General features: G+C 46.5%; 2 protein-coding genes across 3 annotated transcripts in view; both read right to left on the bottom strand.

Annotated features, from left to right (window-relative positions):
• LMBR1L (limb development membrane protein 1 like) overlaps window positions 1-1,312 on the bottom strand; it is a 48,621-nt gene extending 47,309 nt beyond the window's left edge. The window contains exon 1 of the mRNA XM_079965528.1: window positions 907-1,312. Coding sequence (XP_079821654.1) covers window positions 907-978 — 72 coding nt within the window. The 5' untranslated portion in view covers window positions 979-1,312. The remainder of the gene's footprint in view (window positions 1-906) is intronic.
• A 10,380-nt stretch (window positions 1,313-11,692) lies between these two features.
• LOC307210021 (tubulin alpha-1B chain) overlaps window positions 11,693-27,130 on the bottom strand; it is a 113,752-nt gene continuing 98,314 nt past the window's right edge. The window contains exons 1-4 of one of the 2 annotated variants that reach the window (XM_079965548.1): window positions 21,877-22,033; window positions 15,544-15,766; window positions 15,296-15,444; window positions 11,693-12,883 (exon numbers count right to left, since the gene is read on the bottom strand). In XM_079965548.1, coding sequence (XP_079821674.1) covers window positions 11,903-12,883; window positions 15,296-15,444; window positions 15,544-15,766; window positions 21,877-21,879 — 1,356 coding nt within the window. In that variant the 5' untranslated portion in view covers window positions 21,880-22,033 and the 3' untranslated portion in view covers window positions 11,693-11,902. Of the gene's footprint in view, window positions 12,884-15,295; window positions 15,445-15,543; window positions 15,767-21,876; window positions 22,034-27,130 lie in introns of those variants that run through there. The other variant, XM_079965549.1, reaches the window with a different exon arrangement.

Below are 27,130 nucleotides of genomic sequence, written 5' to 3'. Positions count from 1 at the left end.
TTGGGGAAGATGGAGGGCACAAGGAGAAGGGGGCGACAGAGGACGAGATGGTTGGACAGTGTTCTCGAAGCTACCAGGGGGCACACACAAATAAGTCACTCAAATAAAAGGAACAACTTTGTGCAACGACATTCATTTAGTCTTTTAATTACTGCATAATTACAGATTACGTCGTTGCGAAGTTAAGAACTCCACGAGAAACATAGATAAAAACAAACGGGGGGGGGGGGAGAGAAGATTCCGGTTGTCTCAGCCGCAGTAAATAAGTTGACTCACTGCTTATTCTCTCACTAAGTGAGCAAAACTCTGCAAGTGACATGCTCGACCTCAATTTCTCAACCTGCCTTCTCAACTACCAGGTTATGACAACACCATCCTCTGTGTTGGAGAGACGTTTCACTGCAGAGGAGGCCTGACGGGACTTGTTGCTCTCTCCTACCTGAAAATCGTGGCCTTTTCCGCCTTGCCAGCCAATGCCCCCTTCACAGCTTCTGTGTCAGGCAGCCTACGGTACCATCCCAACCGGCCCTACACGGGGAGGAAACGCTGCTGACCCACCCCCCCTACCCAGGTCTAAGCTTCCCCTATTTCAAAGGCTGAAAATCGGCGGGCAGAAAAGTTGCTGAGCTGTTTATTTACGACAAAGTTCTAGCTATGTTAAGCGGAAATCGGCACTGCTGACGTGGGTGGCCACGCGCCCGGGTTTCCCCGGACACCCGGCCCGTGCCGTGCGTGTCCGGGAAATTCCGGACGCGCGGCCACCCGAGAACGGGGGGTCGGGGGTGCAGGCTGGAGGGGGGGGGCAAGTCGCTTCCTCTTCTGTGACCCAAAGCCAACTCCCCCCCCACCCCCTACCCCACATTTGCCGTCCCGGGAACATCCCCGCACCGCCGGCCGTCTACTCACGAGGCACTCCCGGACCCGCTCGTGGAAGAGCTGCTCCCGCGTCGACAGCACATCGCCTTCCGCGGAGTCCATGCTCTGGTCAGCATGGCTGAAGGCGAGAAGGGCTGTCGCGGGAGCCGGGGGAAGCAGCGCGCGGGAATCCCAGAGGCGCCCCAGGGCGGGAGCCACAATGGAGAAGGGAGAGAGCTCCGTCCGCTTTCCTCCTCCTCCTCCTCCCCCGACTTCGCAGGCGCCTCTTATTTGGGGGGTGGGGGGGTGTCCCTTTCGACGTCACAATGGCGCGGCGACGTCACAATGTACCCTCGGCCGCAGCCCGCGCAGCTCCGCGTTCCATTCTTAAAGAGACACGGCCCCCCACCCGCCAGCCAACGACGCCACTCTCGCAGCGAAGGAAAGAGGCAGTCTGACGACGCCAGCTCCCCTTCGACGGAAACGCGCCGATTGGCTGGAGAAGGGCTCGTTTTCATTGGCTGCCTCCGAAGGCAGCGGCTCAACCTGGTAGGCCGAGCGGAACGTCCATTATTCCGCAGGTAGCCACGCCCACCCCTGCCTGTGAGCGCCGCAACCCCAAAGGCGTCCGCGACTGGACCTAAAGGTCAGGGGTCCCTTTGCCCTTTACATTTATTTCTTCCTTTCTCTGCCCCGGTGCGGCACCCTCGTTGAGACAGGGGGGCTCTTTTGAAGTTCGAGGGAAAGTTTCTAGAAGATCATGGACCCTGAGGATCATCTGTGGGAAATAATTGCATACAGCTGAAAACGCTGGCAGCATTAAGATAGATTCAACAGTGTAAACAAGTTTTGATGGATGCAATAATGGTATAGTTTTTGTAAAATGTGCTGGGATTTATGATACGTGAAGTGAACCATGGAAGGAGAAGAAGGGAAGTCATTGATATCTTAAGGATGTAAAATGAGTATTTTAAAATAGAAACATTAATAAAAATTATGTATATATAAAGGATCATCTAGTCCAAACTAGACGCAGGAATATGTAGCTGTCCCATATGGGGATTGAACCTGCAACCTTTGGTGTTATCAGCACCGTGCCATACCCAAAATCTGCTGGGAGCTCAGATGCTGCAGCTGCTAGATTTAATCTGGAGCATTTAGTCCATCTGCTAAAGATCTGGGTCAGTTCGCTCGATAAAGTTTATTTGTGCTCTCTGGAGCTGTTGAACTGCTGGTTGGAAAAGCACTAAATGTTATCCCATGCAGCTTGCACAGTTCTGTTCTCAGTGTGACTCTCCCTGTCCGAGAACTAGAGTAACAAGACACAGTTTGGTGCACACAATGTTACAGGAAAAATCCGAGGGCTCCCTTGGACAAAACAAAGACACCAACCAGGATAACTTGGAGCAAAACAGCAGCCTGTAGGCTTGGCCTTTATTGAACTGTTGCAACAGGGTATTCCCCTCACGTGCAGGAGAGAGGAAAGACCCAGAAGAATAGTGTGCAAGGTCTTATAAAAACTTTTGAAATTCCCCTCTAGGTCTAGCCCACCCTCAGAAACATCATGCATACATTACAGAAAGGAGGGGTTGAGGGAGGCATACATTACAGAAAGGAGGGGCTGATGGTAACCTGAGTGTCTTGTCACCTGGCTGGTTCCTCCTTTCCCCCTCCCCACATTTTCCTGCCCCCTGAGGGAAGATCTGATCATTGTCCTTTGTTTCAGTCCATGTTGAATCCACTCCCATATGCAGGTTCTTTGTGATCTTGATTGTCTTCTGTCTGGGATCATCAGGGTTGGTATGGGCAGGGCTCCTGTGTATGTGCTGAGACAGTGAAGGGATTATGGCTGACCAGGACTAAGTCACCCCCCCTTTGTTAGTTCTTGTCATATGGAGTAAAATAAAAATGGAACAGTGCAAATCCAATGTATGGTTGATTTTCTATGAATTTATAACAGAAATGTGGCGCTATGAATTTATAACAGAAATGTGGCGTATGTAGTGTGTGATTGTGAAGTTTATACAAACAGAATGATTGGGGTGGGGGGGTTCCTGCTACAACAACAACAACAACAACAACAACATCTGGCAGGGTTTCCCCAGCCTCTGAGTGGCTCTCAACAGAATACAGTATTAAAAACACGATAAAACATAAAACATTAAAACTTCCCTAAACTGGGCTGCCTTCAGATGTCTTCTAAAAGTCAGACAGTTGTTAATTTCCTTGACATCTGATGGGAGGGCGTTCCACAGGGCGGGCGCCACTACCGAGAAGGCCCTTTGCCTGGTTCCCTGTAACCTCACTTCTCGCAGTGAGGGAACCACCAGAAGGCCCTCGGAGCTGGACCTCAGTGTCCGGGCTGAACGATGGGGGTGGAGATGCACGCACCCCACACATGTTTACACATACACATGCACAAACACACAACATTAACACGCATACCCCTCCATACGTTTGTTCTTAAAGGGCATAAAATGTCCAACATAACTTAGACTCACAGAATTGTAGAGTTGGAAGGAACCCTGAGAGTCACCTAGTCCAACCCTTTGGTTGACAGTGGAAGAGTGCGCCATTGGGAGGGAAGTCAAACCATTGGAGAGTTACAGCGCCTGTTGTGGCTATAGAGACTGATACCAGAGAGACATGTTTGTTTTCTTGCTGGTTAGTGCAGATGTTGTGACAATGTCCTACTTGGGGCACAGCAGCCCTCCCACTGAAGATGTCAAGCATTTTTTTTTTTTTAATCTGAAAATCTCAAAACCACATATAAAGATTGAAATATTTGAAGTGGGATTGTGCACAATTGTGATTATGCAATAAAAGACACCTGGAAGTGCCATTAAACTCTCAACACCTGCCTGTGGTGCGTTTCACAGTGTGGACAGCTGGTTGTAGCGTATTGCCATGTGGCAGAGTCAGGACCAGCATCCAAGGTAGACATTTTGGGCTCATGTGGATCCATGCGGCTGCCAACTCCAGAGCCATGGCCTTCCCTCGATGTCCTCTGAAAAGACAAGAGTCGTCACAGGGGCCTCTGTCACTTGCCTTGCGTTCTCCCACCAGTCAGATGTAAACATTGGGTTGATAGTGTTGCAGGAATTTATGTATAGGTTGGGGGGTGGGTTGCCCCTCCAGCAGATGTCATGCAAATGTAGCCCACTACCAAAATCAGCACAAATCGCTTTTGTGACTTTGGTGATTTGTCCCCACAAAACACTTCATCACAGTTTCTTCCTGTCTGTTCAAAGCATGATACCAAATGTGACAATTCACTGATAAATGTATCTATGTACTGGCTCACAGGGAAAACTTCAGAAATTCATAACGACATGTGAGCTCAGCTACTGAGCAGCCCCTCGGCCTGAGTGATAATCCCTGGCATCCTGATACCTGAGTGCCAGACAGGTAGCCATTCCAGAAATAACAAACCCAGCTGGTTGATAACATTTCTTGGAAATTTATGAAGAAAAATTTGCAAGGGATGGGAGTGGGAAAGGGTTTTGAAAATGGGATAGAAGCAATCTATTCAGAACAAAAGGCTAAATTGATAGTTAATAATGTGGTGACAGAAGAGTTTAATATTGAAAAAGGAACACGACAAGGTTGCCCTATCTCTCCCCTGTTATTTATCTCGGTCCTGGAGGTGCTCTTGAACATGATAAGAGGAGACCGGTTGGTTGAAGGAATTCAGGTCGGAGCGAAGCAGTACAAACTTAAAGCCTTTGCAGATGACCTGGTTTTGACCTTACAGGAGCCAGAATCTAGCACGAAAAGGGTATTACAATTGATTCAGGAGTTTGGTCGGGTGGCGGGATTCAAATTAAACAAGCAAAAAACCAAGGTACTGGAAAAAAACTTAACAGTTACAGAGTCAGAAAGGATTCAGAAAGAGACAGAGTTAAACGTGGTCAAAAAATTAAAATACCTAGGGGTGAACATAACAGCAAAAAATTTGAGTTTATTTAAGGACAATTATGAGAAATGCTGGTCAGAAATTAAGAGAGATTTAGAAAGTTGGTCAAGATTGAAACTTGCCTTGTTAGGCCGGATTGCTGCTATAAAGATGAATGTATTGCCAAAAATGCTGTTTTTGTTTCAAACTTTACAGATTGTGGACAAAACGGAGTGCTTTGGGAAGTGGCAGAGAGATATTTCCAAATTTGTCTGGCAGGGCAAAAAGCCCAGAATCAAGTTTAAGATATTAACTGATGCGAAAGAAAGAGGGGGCTTTGCCCTGCCAGACTTAAGGTTGTACTATGAATCAGCAGCTTTCTGCTGCCTAAAGGACTGGCTGCTTCTCGAAAACACTGATGTACTGGATTTGGAAGGTTTTGATAATGCTTTTGGTTGGCATGCATATCTATGGCATGACAAGGTAAAGATTAACAGGGCTTTCAAGAACCATATTGTCAGAAAAGCAGTGTTTAATGTCTGGACAAAATACAAAGACTTATTGGAAAATAAAACTCCAAGGTGGCTCTCACCATTGGAAGCTAAGGCCCGCAAAAGACTCAATATGGAGGCCGAATGGCCGAAGTATTGGGAGATATTAGAAAAAGATGGAGATAACTGGAAATTGCAGAGTATGGAAAAAATGGGAGACAAAGTGCGAGATTGGTTACATTACGCTCAGATTAAAGAAGTTTTTAAACTTGATAAAAAGTTAGGATTCCAGGTGGAAAAATCGAAGTTGGAAACAGAATTGTTAGAACCTAAGACTAAGGTACTTTCAAGAATGTATAACTTGCTGTTAAAATGGAACACACAAGATGAAACGGTCAAATCGGCTATGATAAAGTGGGCATAGGACATTGGGTATAATATCATGTTTGAAGACTGGGAAAAGTTGTGGACCGTTGGGCTGAATTTCACTGCATGTAATGCTTTGAAAGAAAATGTTATGAAAATGATATATAGATGGTACATGACCCCAGTCAAACTTGCAAAAATATACCACTTGTCTGATAATAAGTGTTGGAAATGTAAAGAAAATGAAGGAACTTTCTTTCACCTCTGGTGGACCTGCCCTAGAGTGAAGGCTTTCTGGGAAATGATATATAATGAGCTGAAAAAGGTATTTAAGTATACCTTCCCTAAGAAACCAGAGGCCTTCCTTCTGGGTATTGTCGGCCAGAGGGTGTTAAAGAAGGATCGAACATTTTTTATGTATGCAACAACAGCAGCAAGGATACTCGTCACCAAGCACTGGAAAACCCAAGATTTACCCACACTGGAAGAATGGCAGATGCAACTGATAGATTATATGGAACTGGCTGAGATGACTGGCAGAATCCGAGACCTGGGAGAGGAGACGGCAGAAGAAGACTGGAAGGAATCTAAGACCTACCTACAGAAACATTGTAAATTGTATGAATGTTAAGAAGGATGCTAGATTGGAAGTAACTTGGCACCATTAAGCTAGATGAAGTGAAGTATGAAGATAAGTTAAACTGAAGAAAAGATAAACTTTGGATAATTATCAGGGTAAATTTAAATTTTACAGATTTGAATAAAAGATATCTAAAATTAGAGATATAACACTGGAAAAATAGATAATAAGAATGGAAATAAGGGGACAAATTGCTGGTTAGACATTTATAAATTAGGAATGCAGGAGCGGGAGATGTGAGGGAGTCCAAAGAAGTTAAGAAAATATGTTATGATATGTGTTATTTTGTTTTTTTCTTTATTTGTATGGTAACCAAAAAATCTTCAATAAATATTTATATATATATAAAAAAAGAAATAACAAACCCAGCTGAAGACAAAAGGGTGTGATTAACTTGCCTGGGAAATAGGGAAATGTAAATATCTCTTTTGTTACACTTGATGGGTGTTTGGTGGAGGGCAAGGAGAACCATGAGGCAGGGTCCAGGATGCTCATATTACTGCCACCAGACCTCCCCTTTCATGATGTAACCATGATGTATGAGTGATGTAGTTTGGGGGGTGTAACATGGGGGTTAGCAGCTAATAAAAGTTTGGGGGCTCTTTAGTTCGGGGCTTCCATCTTGTTCCACCTTGTGGCAGGTGGGAGTCCTGTCGCGACAGTCTTCAATAAAGACCAAGCCTACTGGCTGCTGTTTTGCTCTGGTATTCCGGGTGTCCTTGTTTTTTGTCCAAGGGAGCTCTCAGATTTCTCCGTTCACAATAGGCAATGAGGAAGAGAAGAGCCTACTAAGGGGTTCTTGCTCAGGGCCTCCCGCACAACCTGGACCCAACAGTGGATGAGACAAGCCTTATGTCTCTCTGCACAGAGTAATTGAGGCACCTGACTCACTGCCATGCGCTTAGCCTGAGACGCCACACCATATAATCAAAACCACTAAATAAGGGTTTGCATCACAATTAAGATTCTGTGCTTTATTACACTGTCGAGGGTTCACTGCCCAGCGTGACCTATAAAAACATGCAGCATCCCGGTTTATTGTTCTCATTACAGCTACTCATTGTGACCAATTTCCCAATTTTACTATGCATTAAGTTCAGGCCTGCTCTCATGCGCACCCCGGAAATAACCATATGCATATAGCACCATCTAGAGGCCTTGCAAGAATTAGAAAAACAACCAGGGAGGTTATCTTCTGAGAAGGTGCACGACATAGTATCCCTCTCAAAAGACATCTATGCCACATTGGCACCATCTATTTGAAGCAAAACGGTACCACTCTAAACAGTCACGGCACACAAATGCCCAATAATTATGAGAGCTGTGGTTTGTTAAGAGTGCTGAGCATTGTTAGGGAGGCCCCTATTGACCTCACAAAGCTACAATTCTCAGAGCGGCTTAACAATACCTCATCACGGGGAAAGACAGGAATCGAGTGCTTGTGTGCTCATGTCCTGCTTTCAACAAGTTTTTCTTCTTCTGTTCATTAAGTTCCATACCTCTCCCAGAGCTGGCTTGTAGGTCCTTTACTGCCAATTAATCCAGAATGCGGCAGCTAGACTGGTGACTGGGAGTGGCCCCCGAGACCATAGTACACTGGCCCTGAAAGACCTACACCGGCTCCCAGTACGTTTCCGAGCACAATTCGAAGTGTTGGTGCTGACCTTTAAATCCCTAAACGGCCTCGGTCCAGTATACCTGAAGGAGCGTCTCCACCCCCATCGTTCTGCCCGGACGCTGAGGTCCAGCGCCGAGGGCCTTCTGGCGGTTCCCTCACTGCAAGAAGCTAAGCTACAGGGAACCAGGCAGAGGGCCTTCTTGGTAGTGGCACCCGCCCTGTGGAACGCCTTCCCGTCAGATGTCAAGGAAATAAACAACTATCTGACTTCTAGAAGATGTCTGAAGGCAGCCCTGTTTAGGGAAGTTTAAATGTTTGGTGTTATATTGTGTTTTTAATATTCTGTTGGGAGCTGCCAGAGTGGCCAGATGTGCTGGGTAGATATAATAAATTATTATTATATCATTGTTATTTATCCCTTCCAGAGCCAGCTCTCCTGCATAGGCAAACACACATCTTCCTCAATCTCTTTCAACATCTTTGTGTGTCCAGCAGGCTGCCAGTCTTCCCCTCAATGCCTGGGCTAGCAAGTCCCGTTTTGCCACTTGAGGCAGTGGCAGAGATACAGGGGCAGACAGGGCATCCATAAGTTTCCCTGTTATACATGAGAGACGCATTTGGGCCAGCTGCAGGTTTAAGTAGCTCCTCAGCCAAGTGTCCTCCGTTGGACTTCCATTGCCCACAGTGACCTGAGGTGCCCCACACCAGCATAACTCTGGGGCACATTAAGTCCACAGCTGGGGATGAGGATAGGTGTTAATGCCCAATGGGATCCAGCAGGATTGCTGAGCCCTGGCAACTGTCGGTGTGTAAGGTAAAAGGTAAAGAACCCCTGGACAGTTAAGTCCAGTCAAAGGCGACTATGGGGTTGCAGCGCTCATCTTGCTTTCAGGCCGAGGGAGCCGGCGTTTGTCCACAGACAGCTTTCTGGGTCATGTGGCCAGCAGGACTAAACCGCTTCTGGCACAACGGAACACCGTGACAGAAACCAGAGCACATGGAAATGCTATTTACCTTCCTGCTACAGCGGTACCTATTTATCTACTTGCACTGGTGTGCTTTCGAACTGCTAGGTTGACAGAAGCTGGGACAGAGCAACAGGAGCTCACCCCGTCACGGGGATTTGAACCACTGACCTGATCGGCAAGCCCAAGAGGCTCAGTGGTTTAGACCACAGCGCCACCCACTGTCGGAGGGCACCAGGTGCTGACAGTGTGTCTGAGCCATATCTGCTCCCACAATACAGAGGAAGACGTGCAATCTCCAATCGCATGTATGCAATTAACACTTCACCGAGATTATGCAGTTCGGCAGTAAAATGTTTATGTGCTCACTGTCGCAGAATGTATTAGTAGTAAAATATTATGTGTGTGCCATTTCCATGCACTGCTCTGGTTTACCAGAAGTGGCTTAGTCATTTATCAGAAGGGAAGAGTATGCAAGTGAAAACTGAGCCTTGCCATGGGGCAAGTTTCATGCACATTACAGCTGGGCATTCAATAAAATAGTAATCTGATTGCTCTGTCAGGTGGCCAGATTAATTTTTTATCCCCTCAATGCACAAAGGAGCTTTGTTGCATCAACTGTAATGTACGCTGACTGTACTGTGTCGCCAGGGCCCCTTTGCGCCAGCTCCAAAAGAGCAGCATGCAAGCCCCCATCTATCAGCCCAATGCATCACCATAATCATCCCCATCTAGTATTTACACTGCACCTCTAGCTGATGTAAAAGTAGCACAGGTTGAGAGCATCAGTGGACAAAGAAGAATCAGGCTGTGCGGGCCGACATGCTTTTAATAAATCTCCAGCAATACAACCAAGATTATCATTTTTTAAAGTGGCATTATCGGTCACCAGGACATTATTGGTCAATATTATAATTATAATTATTATTTATACCCCACCCATCTGGCTGGGTTTCCCCAGCCACTCTGGGAAGCTTCCAACAAAATATAAAAAATACAATAAAACATCAGACGTTGCCTTCAAAAAGTCAGAGAGTTGTTTATTTCCTTGGCATCTGATGGGAGGGCGTTCCACAGGGTGGGCGCCACTACCGAGAAGGCCCTGGTTCCCTGTAACTTCACTTCTCACAGTGAGGGAACCACCAGAAGGCCCTTGGAGCTGGACCTCAGTGTCTGGGCTGAACGATGGGGGTGGAGATGCTCCTTCAGGTATATTGGGCCAAGGCAGTTTAGGTTTTAAAGGTCAGCACCAACACTTTGAATTGTGCTCGGACACATACTGGGAGCCAGTGTGGTGTAGTGGTTGAAAGGGGTAGACTCGTAATCTGGGGAACTGGGTTCGTGTCTCTGCTCCTCCACACGCAGCTGCTGGGTGACCTTGGGCCAGTCACACTTCTCTGAAGTCTCTCAGCCCCACTCACCTCACAGAGTGTTTGTTGTGGGGGAGGAAGGGAAAGGAGAACGTTAGCCGCTTTGAGACTCCTTAGGGTAGTGATAAAGCGGGATATCACATCCAAACTCTTCTTCTTCTTCTACTGGGAGCCAATGTAGGTCTTTCAAGACTGGTGTTATGTGTCTACTATAATTTTTTTGGCGGGGGGGTATTATCTGTTTGCTATGCATTTGGATATCATAACAAATTTTGCATGATCAAGGAGTAGTTTTTTTGTCAGTGTTTGGATACAATTGGACACCATTTTAATCAAGATGGCAGACTACATCCTTCACCAATTTTAACCACTGATTTAAAAACTGCAAGTTTTTTTGGATGCTTAGAATTCCCAAGTGTGTCCAGGTACAAGACTGCTAGTTATCGCTTAGCTACAACAGAAAAGGGGGCCACACTCCTCCTACTGCTTTCAGTGGGAGGTTGTGACGGCATATTTGCACTTACTCGTCCTATGGCTGCAATCCTTATACCAGGGGTAGGCAACCTAAGGCCCGGGGCCGGATCTGGCCCAATTGCCTTCTAAATCCGGCCTGCGAATAAGCGTTTTTACATGAGTAGAAGGTGTCCTTTCACTTAAAATGCATCTCTGGGTTATTTGTGGGGCCTGCTTGGTGCTTTTACACAAGTAGAATGTGTGCTTTTATTTAAAATGCATTTCTGGGTTACTTGTGGGGCATAGAAATTCATTCCTTTCCCCCCAAAAAATATAGTCCAGCCCACCACATGGTCTGAGGGATGGTGGACTGGCGGCTCAAAAAGGTTGCTGACCCCTGCTTTATACCCATTTACCTCGGAGTTACCCTCATTTAACTCAATGGGACTTATTTATGAGCAGACATTTACTTTCTCTTTCTCTCCTTTTCTCAAGCCAGTTTTAGTAAATCAAATTGGGACAGATTTAAAAATAAAACAAACCACACAGCTGCAAAGTTATAGGCAAACATCTGCAGGCTTTTGATAGACTATGATGGTTTTGCAGTTCGTGTGCTGCCAAAGCTTTGTGCAGCTGCTTTTTGCTTCCAACGTTTTTCATGAATTGCACGTACAGTATTTTTCTGTTAATGTGTCGCTATGTTCTTTTGTTTGTAAATATGGTGCAAGTTACTTAATGATCTGTTTGTAAAAACTAAGGAGTCTAATAAATGATTATGATATTGTGTACTTGTACTTAAAAGTCCAGACATCAAAGGAACAGTAAATAAGCTATATACTGTACAAGTTTGCATATTAGCTTATATATTAATGGCTATTGACATCAGTTAAAGAGATTGTTTTCTGTCCTACCAGTTTCTAAAAAGTGAAAATGCTGAATAGTGTAGTAGGCAAGAACTAGCATTTCCAGCACTTTCAGTCCATGTACAATAACCCTTGGGGTTAAGAGAATGCTAATAATTCAATGATGCATACCCAGATCCTTTTAAAGCATTTATTTCACAGACATGATGATACTTTAAAAGACATGGAAAATTGACATAATCACATAGTGGAATGGAGAGATAACCTAGTGAAGACTGCTGCACTTTTTCATAGACAACACTCCCCCAGTTAACAGGTATGCTAAGTGTGGTAAGCTGAAAAAACTGTGGAGATGAGCCATGCAGCAGAAGTGATGGAGAACAGGCTTAATATTCCTCTCCTTCCTCCTCCCCTTCTCCTTCAATGGAATCCACACCCACTTCTTCGTAATCCTTCTCTAGGGCAGCCATGTCCTCCCGGGCCTCCGAGAACTCGCCTTCCTCCATCCCTTCCCCAACGTACCAGTGGACAAAGGCACGCTTGGCATACATCAGGTCAAACTTGTGGTCCAGGCGAGCCCAGGCCTCAGCAATGGCTGTGGTGTTGCTCAGCATGCAGACGGCACGCTGCACTTTGGCCAGGTCGCCCCCGGGGACCACCGTGGGGGGCTGGTAGTTGATACCAACCTTGAAACCGGTGGGGCACCAGTCCACAAACTGGATGCTACGTTTGGTCTTGATGGTGGCAATAGCAGCGTTGACGTCTTTGGGGACGACGTCCCCACGGTACAACAGGCAGCAGGCCATGTATTTACCGTGACGAGGGTCACATTTTACCATCTGGTTGGCCGGCTCAAAGCAAGCATTGGTGATCTCGGCTACAGAAAGCTGTTCATGGTAAGCTTTCTCAGCTGAGATGACCGGGGCGTAGGTGGCCAGGGGGAAGTGGATTCGGGGATAGGGCACCAGATTGGTCTGGAATTCTGTCAGGTCTACATTCAGGGCCCCGTCAAATCGCAGGGAGGCTGTGATGGAGGACACAATCTGGCTGATAAGGCGGTTGAGGTTGGTGTAAGTGGGGCGCTCAATGTCAAGATTCCTGCGGCAAATGTCATAGATGGCCTCGTTGTCTACCATGAAGGCGCAGTCGGAGTGCTCCAGGGTGGTGTGGGTGGTCAGGATGGAGTTGTAGGGCTCGACGACAGCTGTGGAGACTTGGGGAGCTGGGTAGATGGAGAACTCTAGCTTGGACTTCTTGCCATAGTCAACGGACAGGCGCTCCATCAGCAAGGAGGTGAACCCAGAGCCGGTGCCCCCACCAAAGCTGTGGAAGACCAGGAAGCCCTGGAGACCTGTGCATTGGTCAGCCTGTTAGAAGTAACCACACAATATTTAGTGCCGATTTTTTAAAAATTCTGAACACTCTTGTCTATTGCAAGGCTTTCCACACCTTTGCTGAAAAGCCCTATCACATAATTTAACAGGCAGGATAAACATTCAGCAACTAAACTGACTCCTGGCCCTACTTAACAAATTAACAGCCTCATACACTGATCTCTTCAAGACTGTTTTGGATCCCAGTACTAACACCAAACTCCAGTTGTGCTTCTCTAGGCATGTTATGCCACAGCAGAAGCAGCAGTTTTGAAAGGATGCTGGTTTTAAATACAGTGGTACGTCTGGTTACGTATTTAATTTGTTCTGGAGGTCCGTTCTTAACCTGAAACTGTTCTTAACCTGAAGCACCACTTTAGCTAATGGGGCCTCCCACCGCGGCTGCGGTGCGATTTCTGTTCTCATCCTGAAGCAAAGTTCTTAACCCGAGGTACTATTTCTGTGTTAGCGGAGTCTGTAACCTGAAGCATCTGTAACCCAAGGTACCACTGTAAAAGTTACTAGCACAGCCCTCAAGGACTTCTTCACATCAATACCATTTCACTGGCAACCCTCAGACTAAACCATGCATTTATCTGCTCAAAACTCCCTCATGCATTTGCAGTTAAGTCTTGGCTGCTTTTCATGATCAGATTTCCCCAGATGTCTCATGCCGATTGCGGTTCATCTGAGGATTCCAACACCCCCCCCCCGTTTTATCCCTTTCATCGCTCACATGGTGACTTGTGTTTAAATACGCTTGCCCTCACCAAAGGGCAGAGGCTAGTGTTTACATAGGCAGAACAACCAGGATGGATCTGGGCGTTTGGGTAGCTAAGATGGGCAGAAGCTTGTTATGGCTCCACACTTCTAAGCCTTCACAAATCCAAGTCATACCAAATACAGTAAATGAACAAAAGTACTGAGATTCACAAAATGCTTCGGGGTATGTGTACCCTGCATCCCCCCCAGAAAAAAAAGCACTGTGGCGATGTAAATCCAAAACAAATCCCAATCTTTAGCTGAATTTGGGTATGAGAAAAGGCTCACTCCTTGTTTTCTGAAGGGGGGGTCCAACACATTGCTTCAATGCCCTTTTTGGCAGCCCTTGGCAACATTGCCCCCCCAGCCCTTGCACTAACTACCTTTGCAAAGCCAGGTAAGCAAGGGAAGGAGGTAAAGGTAAAAGGTAAAGGACCCACTGAGCCTCTTGGGCTTGCTGATCAGAAAGGTTAGCGGTTCGAAACCACAGAGCCTCTTGTGCTTGCCGATCAGAAAGGTCAGTGGTTCGAATCTGCACTACGGGCTGAGCTCCTGTTGCTCTGTTCCAGCTTCTTGCTACCTAGTAGTTCAAAAGCACACAGTGCAAGTAAGTAGATAAATAGGTACTGCTGTGACGGGAAGGTAAACAGCATTTCCATACGCTGGCCACATGACCTGGAAAGCTGTCCGCGGACAAACACCAGCTCCCTCAGCCTGAAAAGCAAGATGAGCACCACATCCCCATAGTTGCCTTTGACTGGACCTAACCATCCAGGGGTCCTTTACCTTTAACCATGCACTGTTCTGGGAATTCTCCTAACCTCACACGAGTTAATTTTGGTGGTTGCAAGGATTGAGGAGAGCAGGGAATCCCCTTTCCACAAGTGGGAAACCTTGCAGAGGACTTCCACCAATGGGGTTTGTTAGGGGAACCCGACCCTTTAGTGCTGAACTGTCCACTCATCCATGGCCTTTCATCACTGCTTTCAGGCCACACAATTCCCTTCCCCTTGCATATCCTCAAGTCTGGAGATAATCAGCTTCTAAAACCTCACCCAGAAAGGGTTCTTCTCACCATGCTGGTTGTCAGGGATGTGGCTGAATCGAACGCCTGGGAAGAGTCTGACACTGGAGATAGAGGAATGTCAGTACACAGGGAGCCAGAGTCTGACTCTGGAGACGAGGGATTGCAGCCAGCCACAGACAGAGCAAGAGTGGGTTAATTCAGCCCCCTTCATCAAGAGTTCCCAGACTCGGATAGAGCAGCAGTCTCAGAGAGCTCGCAGGCAGAGGGAGGGGAGGAGATAGATGACATTGAGAGGATTGCTATGCAACCAGGAGGTAGGCAGCGCTTAGAATGATTTTCGTTTGATGAGGGGGGGAGTTCACCCACCTTCTCCCCAACCCAGAAGAGCTGAAAGGGTTATAAAGCAACGGAAGTAAAAGAGAGGATGGGCTGGACTTTGGCATCCTCCTTCCTGCGAAAGTTAATTGTAAATAAACATACCGCAAAACTGCCAGAGACTCCTTAATTCTTATTGGGGCTTGCTTGCCTGCCTGAGATCATTCCACTGGTGCCCTCAAATGCTTTATCCTACTAAGCTCACCAAGGTCCTCATTAAAACCTGTCTGCAAGTTATTTACCAGCTTGCGTATCCTGTCCAGGACCAAGTCAATGATCTCCTTGCCAATGGTGTAGTGGCCCCTGGCATAATTGTTGGCAGCATCCTCCTTGCCAGTGATGAGCTGCTCGGGGTGGAAGAGCTGGCGGTAGGTGCCAGTGCGCACCTCATCTGTGGAGAGAAGCAAGCGGAAGCATCAAGACCTCTGGCATCCCTCCTGCAGACACAAAACATAGCTAGAAAGCTATTAGAAGTGCCTTGTTTGCTCACCAATCACAGTTGGTTCCAGGTCCACAAAGACGGCCCTGGGCACGTGCTTTCCAGCTCCCGTCTCACTGAAGAAAGTGTTGAAGGAGTCGTCTCCTCCCCCAATGGTCTTGTCACTGGGCATCTGCCCATCAGGCTGGATGCCATGTTCCAGACAGTAGAGCTCCCAGCAGGCATTGCCAATCTGGACTCCGGCTTGGCCAACATGGATGGAGATGCACTCACGCTGCAACAAGGAGAGAGAGTGGGATAGCTGATGAACAAATTTAGCAGGTTTGTTTTGTTTGTTATTTATATACAACCATTTGCACAGATTTATATGCAACCCTTTGCACAAGCTAAGCAGATCACGGACTGAGTTTCTATACCACCCTTCACCCAAAGGTCTCAGAGCAGTTCACTAGGTAAGATACATTATGAAACAGAAACACATTCAAACAACTCAATTATTTAAAGACAACGTTGCTAATAGCAGCAGCGATCAGGTCTCTCCTTCCCACAAATACCTGCCAAAAAAAGATGGCGTCTGAACCAACCACCTCAAACTAGAGGCCAGACACACCTGTGTTGGGAGTTCCCCATATAAGAAGGCCCCACCCTAAATGTCCTTTTCCATTGAAAAGGCCCTTGCTGGGTGCAGTTCTTTGATTGTATTAACACAATGTATCAGGATCAGCTGTACGATAGATACAGTTCCCAACTAGTTTTGAGAGTAACATGTGAGAAATGTAATAAAGTTTTGATGATTCATATTAGAAGAAATGTTCCAAGCAGTCCTAAAACATGACCCATTTAGCATTTCGCTTCACAGTTTATCGAACCACACTGGGGACTGTTACGCGCTGAGCAGATGTCCTTATTGCTTTTGTATTTTTCTATGACTCTTTGCATTAAAGATTATGTGGTCCCAGTGTTAGAAACTGAGATAGGAAAGTTAGAAGCTAAATGGCATCTTAAACCTAGACTGTAAGCTGCCCAGAGTAGTTGGGGAAACCCAGCCAGATGGGTGGGATATAAATAATAAAGTATTTTTATTATTATTATTATTATTATTATTATTATTAGCGCAACAACGGAATGTCTGCGCGTGCTTTTTTATATAACAAGAATACAAAGCTGAAAATGCAGCTAAAGTCTTAAGTTTATTTTTCACGTGGTCTAGTCCATGGGTGGCCAAGCCCCAAAGAGACTGTGATCTACTCACAGTTAAAGACTGGCAGTGATATACCGTATTTTTTGCTCTATAAGACTCACTTTTTCCCTCCTAAAAAGTAAGGGGAAATGTGTGTGCGTCTTATGGAGCGAATGAAGGCTGCACAGCTAACCCAGAAGCCAGAACAGCAAGAGGGATTGCTGCTTTCACTGCGCAGCGATACCTCTTGCTGTTCTGGCTTCTGAGATTCAGAATATTTTTTTTCTTGTTTTCCTCCTCCAAAACTAGGTGCGTCTTGTGGTCTGGTGCGTCTTATAGAGCGAAAAATACGGTACCTTCTTTTTGGGGGTTCAGGTCAAAGTTGTTGAGCCTTTTAGAGATGATGAAAGCCCCAGTTTTTGGGGGTGCAGGGCAATTTAAATGTTTTAAATGTTTTAAATGTTACATTAAAAAACAACTTTTTTGGGGGGGGGGGGAGCCAAACTTGTTGAGCTTTTTGGGGGGAGCCAGTGATCTACCGGTAGATCACTATCTACCTGTAGGACATGCCTGGTCTAGTCGTTCCCCTCTCTCTTCTCCAGTCTTCAGAGAGCAGCTGGAAGCAGAGAGGCAGAAAAAGGTCCTCCTTTCCTTATGCTCTGCAGTTTTAATCTGAAATCTCAGGCGCAGTACTGCGCCCAGAGCTCAGAAGCCGCTCACGCTAACGAAATTCCCTGTCGCAAAACACACCCAAATCTTTTTTTTTTTATTATTTACACTAAATTAAGCAAGAAAAAACAAAGCAATACATCACATGAATACAGACAAGCAGAAAAAAACCACCCAGAAAAATACAAACAATTAAGAAAAAAAGAAAAAAGAAAAAGAAAAAAACAAGCCAAACCTTCCCAAAACTTATTTTTCATTTGCTTGTTTCCTTGACCTCCTCACACCTCCCTTTTTTGTATTCTAGTTCAATTAGGTATTTCAGCAAATCCTTTCCATCTTTGTTTTTATCCTAATAATTTATCTTAACATACTGTAATTTTACACTCTCTTCTTTCACCAATTAACTATCCATTTTTACTTAATCCTTTATATCATTTCTGCTAAAACCACATAACTTCATTCCAACATCCTTCTAACATTCCTTAATTTTACAATGTTTCTGTAAAGAAACTTTAAATTTCTTCCAATCTTCTTCCACCAACTCTTCTCCTTGGTCTCGGATTCTGCCAGTCATTTCCACCAGTTCCATATAGTCCATCACCTTCATCAGCCATTCTTCCCGGGTGGGTAAATCTTGTGTCTTCCAGTACTTTGCAATAAGTATTCTTGCTGCTGTTGTGGCATACATAAAGAAAGTTCTATCCTTCTTTAACACCAATTGGCCGACCATGCCCAGGAAAAACACACCCAAATCAATGGGAATTTCAAACAATGTGCGGCCCCTCCCTCAGACTTTTGCAAACGAAACCTTGTGCTTTATACAGTGGTACCTTGGGTTAAGTACTTAATTAGTTCTGGAGGTCCGTACTTAACCTGAAGCACCACTTTAGCTAATGGGGCCTCCTGCTGCCGCCGCAGCACGATTTCTGTTCTCATCATGAAGCAAAGTTCTTAACCTGAAGCAACATTTCTGGGTTAATGGAGTCTGTAACCTGAAGAGTTTGTAACCCGAGGTACCACTGTATAATGGATCAAAAAGAAAAGAATTGCACAAATTTACTGGTAACGGGAGCAATGTCGTGCCCCAGTTAAGATTGCTACAGTTCAGCTGGCGAGGCCTAGCTCACCATATTTATTTAAAGAGGCATTTTTAAAAAAACATTAGCTTTCATCTACAGGCCTAATGAAGTTCCCACTCTGAGACAGACTTAATCACAGAGGGGAATTCTGCCGTCTATAAAAAAAAAACCAGCATGAATAAGCTGTTCAGCACAAAGCTGTGACTGTACTCTCTGCAGTCAGCAACCAGCAGGTCACGCCACTTGCCGTCAGCTGACTCGGAAGGCAAAAAGCCGATGGAATCGGCTTCTTCCCCATGTGTAAAGCAGAGACTGGAAACCGCTAGCTCCACCCTTCGAGAATCAATTTACTCTGTGCAGCACCTGCTGGCGGCCTGCTGCGAGGATTATCTCAAGCCTAGATGTAGATTCTTGTCAGATGCCTTCTGCAATCCACTTGTGCTCATCAGGCACAGACCACACACCCCAGGGTGCCACTTGCTTTGAAGCATGCCTTTCGAATCTTCCTCTAAGCAGGGATGCGGGTGGCGCTGTGGGTTAAACCACTGAGCCTCTTGGGCTTGCTGATCAGAAGGTCGGCGGTTCCAATCCCCGCAATGGGGTGAGCTCCCGTTGCTCGGTCCCTGCTCCTGCCAACCTAGCAGTTCAAAAGCACACCAAAAAGTGCAAGTAGATAAATAGGTACCACTCCGGCGGGAAGGTAAATGGCGTTTCCGTGCGCTGCTCTGGTTCGCCAGAAGCGGCTTAGTCATGCTGGCCACATGACCCGGAAGCTGTCTGCAGACAAACGCCGGCTCCCTCGGCCAGTAAAGCAAGATGAGCGCTGCAACCTCAGAGTCAGCCACGACTGGACCTAATGGTCAGGGGTCCCTTTACCTTTACATTCTAAGCAGGACAAATCAGGCAGTAGCGGAGTGTGCCCCAGGAACCCCAAATTTAAACCCCATTATTCAGGACAGCCCCTTGTGTCATGCTAACCCCTGGTTTCAGCGGCCTGCCTTAGCCACGGCTTTCCTCAAGCATCCCAGGGCTCAGCAAGACTCCCTTTCCTTGGAAGCTGAGATTCCTGCATCGCAGGGGGTTGGAATAGATGACCCTTGTGGTCCCCTTCCAACTCAAGGACCTACCACCCTGGATACGCGTTACTGAGTAACAGCAGAACTCCAGCCACCCAGTTACCTATTTAATTGACCTTTCATATATATATAATTTTATTAGGTTTTTTTAGCATACCATTTTCAACAGTAATTAAACATATTTTTACATCTTATTCAACTTTTTGGACTTCCATCAGTCCTGTCTGAAAATTTTCCAATCTAATCTCTTGGTATATGTTTCTTATATTCCCCGTTACATTTAAAACGCATAACCAATATCTCTATTCTTTATCTACTTTGTAGCACTTCGTAACTTGCGGGACCAGAGTTTTACAGAAGATTGGAAGAAGTATATGAACTACAAGCAATTGTAACCAACAAATTACGCTAGTAGGACTACAAGAAGTTTTGTAAGGAGGAATATTAAATTGACCTTTCTATAGGTCTCCTTTCCAATTCACACTGCACCTTATTACTAGGGATTTTGTTATGTTCTTCCTGAAATCTTGCAAAAATAATAATAAAAAGGGGGAGGGTGTAACATAGCAAAGATACAGCTCTGAATCCTGATGTTCTGCAACGTTTCCAAAAGGTTGAGGTGGGGGAGAGGGAGATTTGCAGAAGCAAGCAGGGGATAAGGTTGCCATATTTCACACAAAAAAGTAAAAACCAGGACACTCCAAAAGTTGAACTTCAAGACCCCAAAATTCTTGGGCTACTTTCAGGAAAACCTGGTGAGCTTTTTCCCCACCCCCGACTGAGCAACAACCTCCCCTTGTGCCGAAACAGAATATGTTATGTGTGCACTGCTTGGCGGGTGGGGGAAGGGAAGCATATGCAGCTGCTGCATCTTTGCTGTTGCTGCAGCGGAAGCAGACCTCGTGGCGCGGGCTCAGCGCCCCTTCCGCCCGCCGAAGGCAAACAGCCCCCTCCTCCTCCAGCCTCGCAGCGCGGGAAAATGTTAACAGCAGGCGCGCGGGGGGGGGGAGGAGCCAAGGGGGGCTCCATGCGCCTTTTCAACCTCCCCCCATCACCGTCACCGTGGAGATAAAATAATAAAAATCCGAATAACCCACTGAAATTAGCAAAATCCCTCCCACGCATCTCGGATGACAAGGCTTGCAATTCCAAATAATAATAATAATGATTGGGAGGCAAGCCTTAGCCCCAGTAGTTTTTCCCCCAGTGGCATCAGCAAAAATGTCTATTCCAATAGATAACGGGGACTATATGTTAAGGGCTTTTTAGGATATGGAGGTAATCCATGCAGAGCCTTCAGATCCTATTAAGAAGTTGGCATCTATCTTGCAGTGGCGGGGGGGGGGGGATGCCTTCTTGCATTCCCACCTCCAGACGGGAAAAAAGCCCTTCCTGGATTCGCCCCATGGCCCATCTAGTCGGTGCCGACCTGATGCATTCTAGGCTCCCGCAATTGCAATTCAGCAGCAGGGCTGCCTCCGACCTAAATGCTACGATCACGATCACACACACACTCTCTTCCAATCCTGCCATTAATCCGGAGGCGGTAGTGAACGGGTCGGATCAGAGCCGAGGATTGACCCGGCTTCGTATCGCGTGTCTCCGTCAACTCAGCTGAACCCACCTGGCTGGAGGGTGAAATTGAGGGAGGGGGGGAACCGTGCAGGGCACGGCATAAAATGCAAGAAATAAAGCCCCCCCCCATTAGTACCTCCGTCTTTTGAGATCCCACCTCCCCCCTTCTCCATCATCGCCCTCCTCCAGGCCCACCACCAGCTCCTGGCCACCCAGTCTAGAACCTTCTCTCCGCCCCACCCCTGGCTCTCCAGCGCCCCCCCCCCAAGAAAACCTCACCACCTTCCCTCCCGAGATCAAGGACTGGCCCGGCTCCTGCCACGATCCTTTTCCAGCCCCCTCTTTACCGAGCGCCTCGCGTTTTTGTTATTATTTCATAGGTGCCCTTTCCAAGATCCAAATCGATTTCTCCGCCAGGAGACACATCACATCCTCTCCCGAACTGCCTGTCCCTTGGGCCCCCCCAGTTTCTCGATGCTTATGTTCCTTAAGGTAAAACCTCCTCCCCAGCCCCCCCCCGACCCTCCAAGCGGTGGATCCCGTAATCCTTGCGCGCGCGCGCGTTCCAGCCTTAAGCCAGCCATCATCGCCGGTGGCTTTCCTAGTGGGGAATCCAGTCCGGCCCCCGGATTCTCCCTCTCCCGCCCCGATCCCTTCGCCCCACGCTTCCCTGGACATCGGAGGGGCGCCCCACCCTGGGATCTACTCCTTTGCAAAAATAATAAGCATCCCCTTCTCTCCCCCCTCCAAAAAAAAAAAAACCCACTCCGGCTTCCTTCTCCTCCTCCTGCCTCGCCTCACTCACCATGATGTCGACGAGGAAGGGCTTCAGGAAGCAGGAGAAGGAAAGAAGGGACAGAAAGCAGGGATGTTACTTCTCCCGACAAGCTAAGAGTCGATGTAAGTAACCGAATGGGAGAAGGAGGGGCCGCCCGGCTGCTTTTATCGCACATCTCCTTCCCAGGGCTGGGCGGGGGAAGCTGGGCTGGCTATGCATTTAGGATAATCCTTCTGCTTGCGAGGTTGTCATTGGGCAGCCGGGCACGTCCGTCTGTGAGCTCACAATCCGTGATTGGCTGAAACCAATGTCCCCCTTTTCGCTGGGAAGATGGGTTTGGGGGGAAGAGAGGGAGGCGGCGAGGTGCGTGGGCTCCCGGGATCCAGTCTTCCTGTTCTCCGACGAGGGCGAATACTTCATTTTTTGGGGGGACAGGCTTGAAGCTTCTTGGATAGCACCCAGCTGAATTCCTTGCATCGAAAACTCTTGATGAGATGAGGCTAGACTTCCCGATCACAGGGTATTTTATTTATTTATTTAAAAACAACAACTGTTCATAGAGTGATGTAACAAAGCAGTCCTCCTTTCCCCCCCCCCTCCTCTAGGGAGAGAAGAGAGCCCTGATCCTTCAACAATCTTTGCTTTTGGTAGAGGATCAAAGGGTCATTCTGTAGGAGTAAATGCAGGGGGGGGGGGGACATGAGGCCATTCGAATGGCGCCACTGTCCCTTTTATTCACATCCTATTGTCCCCCATAGGGATACAGTGGCGCTTTTGGATTATAATGTGTTATCTAAGCCGTCTGTCTGGGACACAACAGTTGCAGGCCTCCAGTAGAATCGTGTGCGCAGACACATGCGTCCTTAAAAGCTCTACACAGCTCCCTCCCCCCTCGAAAATCGAGGGAGAGAAATGGGGCTGCATTTTGCCATATCTTCAGCAAATCTTCCCCAAACCACACTTTCTGTTTTTAACACAGGGCTTATATTCTTCAGGGCAATTCTATCGTTGCATTGTTTAAAATAGCATTGAAATGCACGGTGCCAAATATCGCCTGTGGCATTAAAACGAAAAACCGACTTCAGAATGATCTCTATCCTGCTGGAATTGGGTGGGTGGGTCTGGAAGACAAATGGCCGGCAGCTGCAGGGGCTTCTCAGCATATTTGGTGGTCAAATAACTCGCATGCTTTCTGGCTGAGATACAATATGCGTATCTTCCCCCACCCCCCTTGTAGCTGGATCTGCTGAGTGATTTATAAGACAGGCCTGGAATTCAAGGAAGGCAAGCGCAGTTGCATTTTGATTTTATTTTGACCTTAGCCCAACCTGTCGTAGCGTCATCATAGGTCGATAAGCCTTCCTTAATGAAAAAAGAATCAGAAACACTCAGCCCCAGTCTTTGTCCTAGATAGAGATGATCGTTCGGAAAAGCAAAAACAACACGGCCATGTGCAAGGGGATTAAAAGGGCGCTGGAACAACAAGAGGACGGGGAGCCAAATGCAGAGCATGAGTGAGGAATGTCCCGGATGCCATAAATAATAAGACTGAACTGCAGAGCGGGGGTGAGCTGACGCTGAGCGGTGCGCTGCGTGGCTGCAGCTTCATCCTGCAGAGGAAAACTGCGGCAGCCGCGACGATATTAATATCTCTGGGGTTTGCTGCAGACCGCGAGACACTGAGACTGGCTCTGCTCTCCTGCCCTTGGGCAGAAGCAGCAAAGGCTGCGAAGATGCAAATACGCAAGCAAAGGCTCCTCTGCTGCCCTGTATAAGGCTGGAGAAGGGACTGAATGAAGGGAAGTTTCAGAGATTGGGTACTGGATGTCAATTGTATGAAGCTGGATTTACATTTTTGTAAAATCGGGGAGGGCGGGGAAGGAAGGATGGGAGGGAAACAAGGCGAACCTCCTTGCAATGCCATATTTTGCCTTGTGTGCCGGCTCCACGGTCTGTGTGTGCAGGCAGAATGGAAGAGACCTGTCTTCTCACCCAGCAACCATGTGGCATCTCTGCCCCTGTTCACTCCCCTGCGCAATGCAGATCCGACGCCTTTCTGCTCTGTGAAACGTCCCCACCTCTGTCTGGCCAAATGCAAGGTGGTTCTTTTGAAATGAGATTCACAAGTAATACAAAATGCAAGTGAGTGAGAAGATTAAAGATTTTAATTTTCCAAAACAAAAATAAATAAAGAATATACTCTTACATTCAACATTTTTGTGTCTACTTATTTACCGTGCACATTATCGCGCCCGGAATTCCTTCCTTCCCTACATCGGCTTTCACAATTAACATCCTTTCTTACAGATTCTTATTTACTCTCTATCCGCGTCACAAGATTTATATTAATAACGATTTTATTCTAAGCAGCAAGCACTATATACACACCAAGCAAGCACTTCAATCTACCACTTGGAAACCCTCTAGAAGCGGCGAAGTGACTCCCCCAGGTAGCCTCAGTGTTCATGGCCCCATGGCCGTCAGTCTGTGCCCGAGCCTGTCCTAAAAACTCTGCCCAAAAACGTCCGATTTATAGATAACTAGCCTGTGTGGCTTGCCCAGTTGGCTATGTGCAGATTATTCATTAGCTACCCCCTCCCAATGTTTCACTTTCTCAAAACAGTGTCCATCATCAAAGACCTAGCACCAGAGGCAGAGCTAGCTGCCACAGCACCCGAAGCAGCCTACGGGGGCAGGGCTAGTCACCTCAGTGGTGTGCCGGCGGGGACACGTGTACCAGGGGTGTGTGCCAGTGGCAGGGAGCTTCCCAGGGCGATGTCACCCCCATCAGGGATCACACAAGGGGCGGACCACCCCCACCTTTCTCCTCTACTGCCTAGCACTAGGGGGTTGGACTCGATGGCCCTTGTGGTCTCTTCCAACTCTATGATTCTATGATTCCTCCCAGTTTCTTAGGACATTAAAGGCTGTTCTCATTCCATCAAAGATCTTAACAAGAGATAAGAAGAGGAAGGAACAGAGGCAGGAAGGGCAACCGTGTTAGATCATAAACTCCTCGATATACAATTTATCTTCCGGATACATTGCCCATACAGTCATACCTCATGTTACGTCCGCTTCATGTAACGTTATTTCCATTGCAGTGTACTGAAGCTCTCTAAGCTTCTAATTGAGCTGATAGTTAACTGTTGATGTTCTCTGCTAGCTTTCACATGGATGTTTAACCTTAGATCATGTGAAAGGTATTCGACTGCAAATCTCCATCTTGAAGGGTGTTGCCTCTTGGCCATTTCTTCCCAGGCACAGTTAGAGAAAGATGTGATAAATGAGTCTCTCCAGGAGCTGCATAGCCTTAGGCTGAAGGCAGGCTAATGCAAGCTATGGAAGAGACAGACCTTTGAATTTTTACTCTAATTGTAATTATGTTATATGAATCACCTATATGCATATGCTTTATACAACTTTCTGGATGTATCATTGATTGTTTTGTACCTGTTTTGAAGACGTTCTGGTTAGAAAAGCTTTGAAGAATATTTATGGGTCTGGACAATTTTTATTTCCAAAGGAGATGGTTTTTATGCATCCAATTGCTTCATGCTGTGCAATATTAATATCTACAATAGGAGAGGAATTCTGTCCTCCAACCCAACTGGATTTTGCATTTGGCTATTCCTTTGTGCTGAACCTCCACTAGAAATGGCAGTAGTGGGAATTGGTGCAAACTACAGGCACAAAGAAGGCAGGAAGTAATTCTCATTTTTTTCCTACTTCCTGCCTGCAGCCTGCACACTTCTCACAAATTCTGCATGTTTTGGGTGCCTAATGTGTATGCTACCACTGCCTTTAGGTAGGAAAGAAATCTTCCTAAAGAGAAGGAAGAAACTAGGATTACTCATCCTGACATGTGATGCCAAATGTGTAATGAAGGCAAAGAACTGGAGTGCTTTGGATTTGAAGACGGTTCCTTTCTCCTCTCCAGATGTTCCCAGTCTAATGAAATGTCAAAGAAATATTAGCATCATCACATGTTGTTGGTAATACTATCACCTCAAACATAAGTTTCTCTGGTTCTTGAGAGGGACTAGGAAGACTCAGCTAAGGCTGTATGACTCACTGTTAAGAGTTTGGAGTTTGTGTCCATTTCAGAATCTAGTAGCAAGACATGCTGCAGGAAAATAGCACCTTTGCTTTGTTTATTTGCCCTTTGTGATAGTTCCTTGGTAACTGGAAAATACAAAGGCATAAGAAGAACCCTTCCAGATCAGACTAAAATCTTATCTAGATGCTTACCAAGATTTGCTTACCAGGACTTGCTGACATCACTACTCACTCCAGTATTCATTCATGCTTGCAAATATTATCGGCTTCTGTTATAGACATTCCCTTTAAAATAAATACCATATTGGCCTGAATATAAGCCTCGCTTTCCCTCCAAATTCTGACCATGAAAAGTTAAAGTGCGACTTATATTCACGACCTTATGATATGCAGCCAGGAGCGTGGGGCAAACAGCACCAGGAGCATGGCAAGAGGAATGGAGCGGCTTATATTCAAGTATTTCTCTCTCTCCCCCCCCTCCAATTTTAAAGGTGCAACTTATATTCGGGTGTGGCTTATATTCAGGCCAATATGGTAAATAAAAATGTTAAAGATACCCAAAACACCCCAACACTCGAACCTATTTGTTTTAAACTGAGTGGGCTTTATCTGCAAAAGAGTTTGCAAATTTCATCCAGTCCTATCAAAAGGTAAAGGAGTTGCAGCCAGTTTTAAATTTCCCTATAACAGTGAACGGCAAGACAAGAAAATTCAGGTTCTTCCCCCCAAGTGAGGTTCTGATTTAGATCTGCGGTGAAGCAAGCAGCCTCCACAATGGTCCAAGCCTAATTTGGTTGTTTTCCACATCACTGAATCAGGGTCCAAATAAAATACTGTGTATGGTAAACTGATATGCACCAAAGAGGACAGACTTGGGCACTTGAGAGGCCATGTCTATGCTGCTTTGGATATATACATGCTTATAAACAAAGAAAGAATGTGGTCCTGTAAAATGAGCATATACTGTATATATAACGTAACAATAGTCCCTTTATTAAACACTTGTCCTCTGCTCCTGAATGGATGCTACAGCATGGCTTGCTAGATACATAAAAGCCTTTCTCGCCAACATGCTGAGCTTCTTCCCTGTTCACTGTCTCCACTGATTCAGCACCGCAGTCCCAGCAGCCGTGTTTCCATATATTGCTAAACACAAGTCTTCTGAGAATTGGGCGGCATCCCCCAATATACTCATTTATATTGTCTTTTCTCTTGAATGCTC

This window comes from Podarcis cretensis, assembly GCF_951804945.1.
Source record: "Podarcis cretensis genome assembly, chromosome: 2".
In the NCBI taxonomy this organism is placed as follows: domain Eukaryota; kingdom Metazoa; phylum Chordata; class Lepidosauria; order Squamata; family Lacertidae; genus Podarcis; species Podarcis cretensis.
This window is presented reverse-complemented; position numbering and strand designations above follow the sequence as displayed.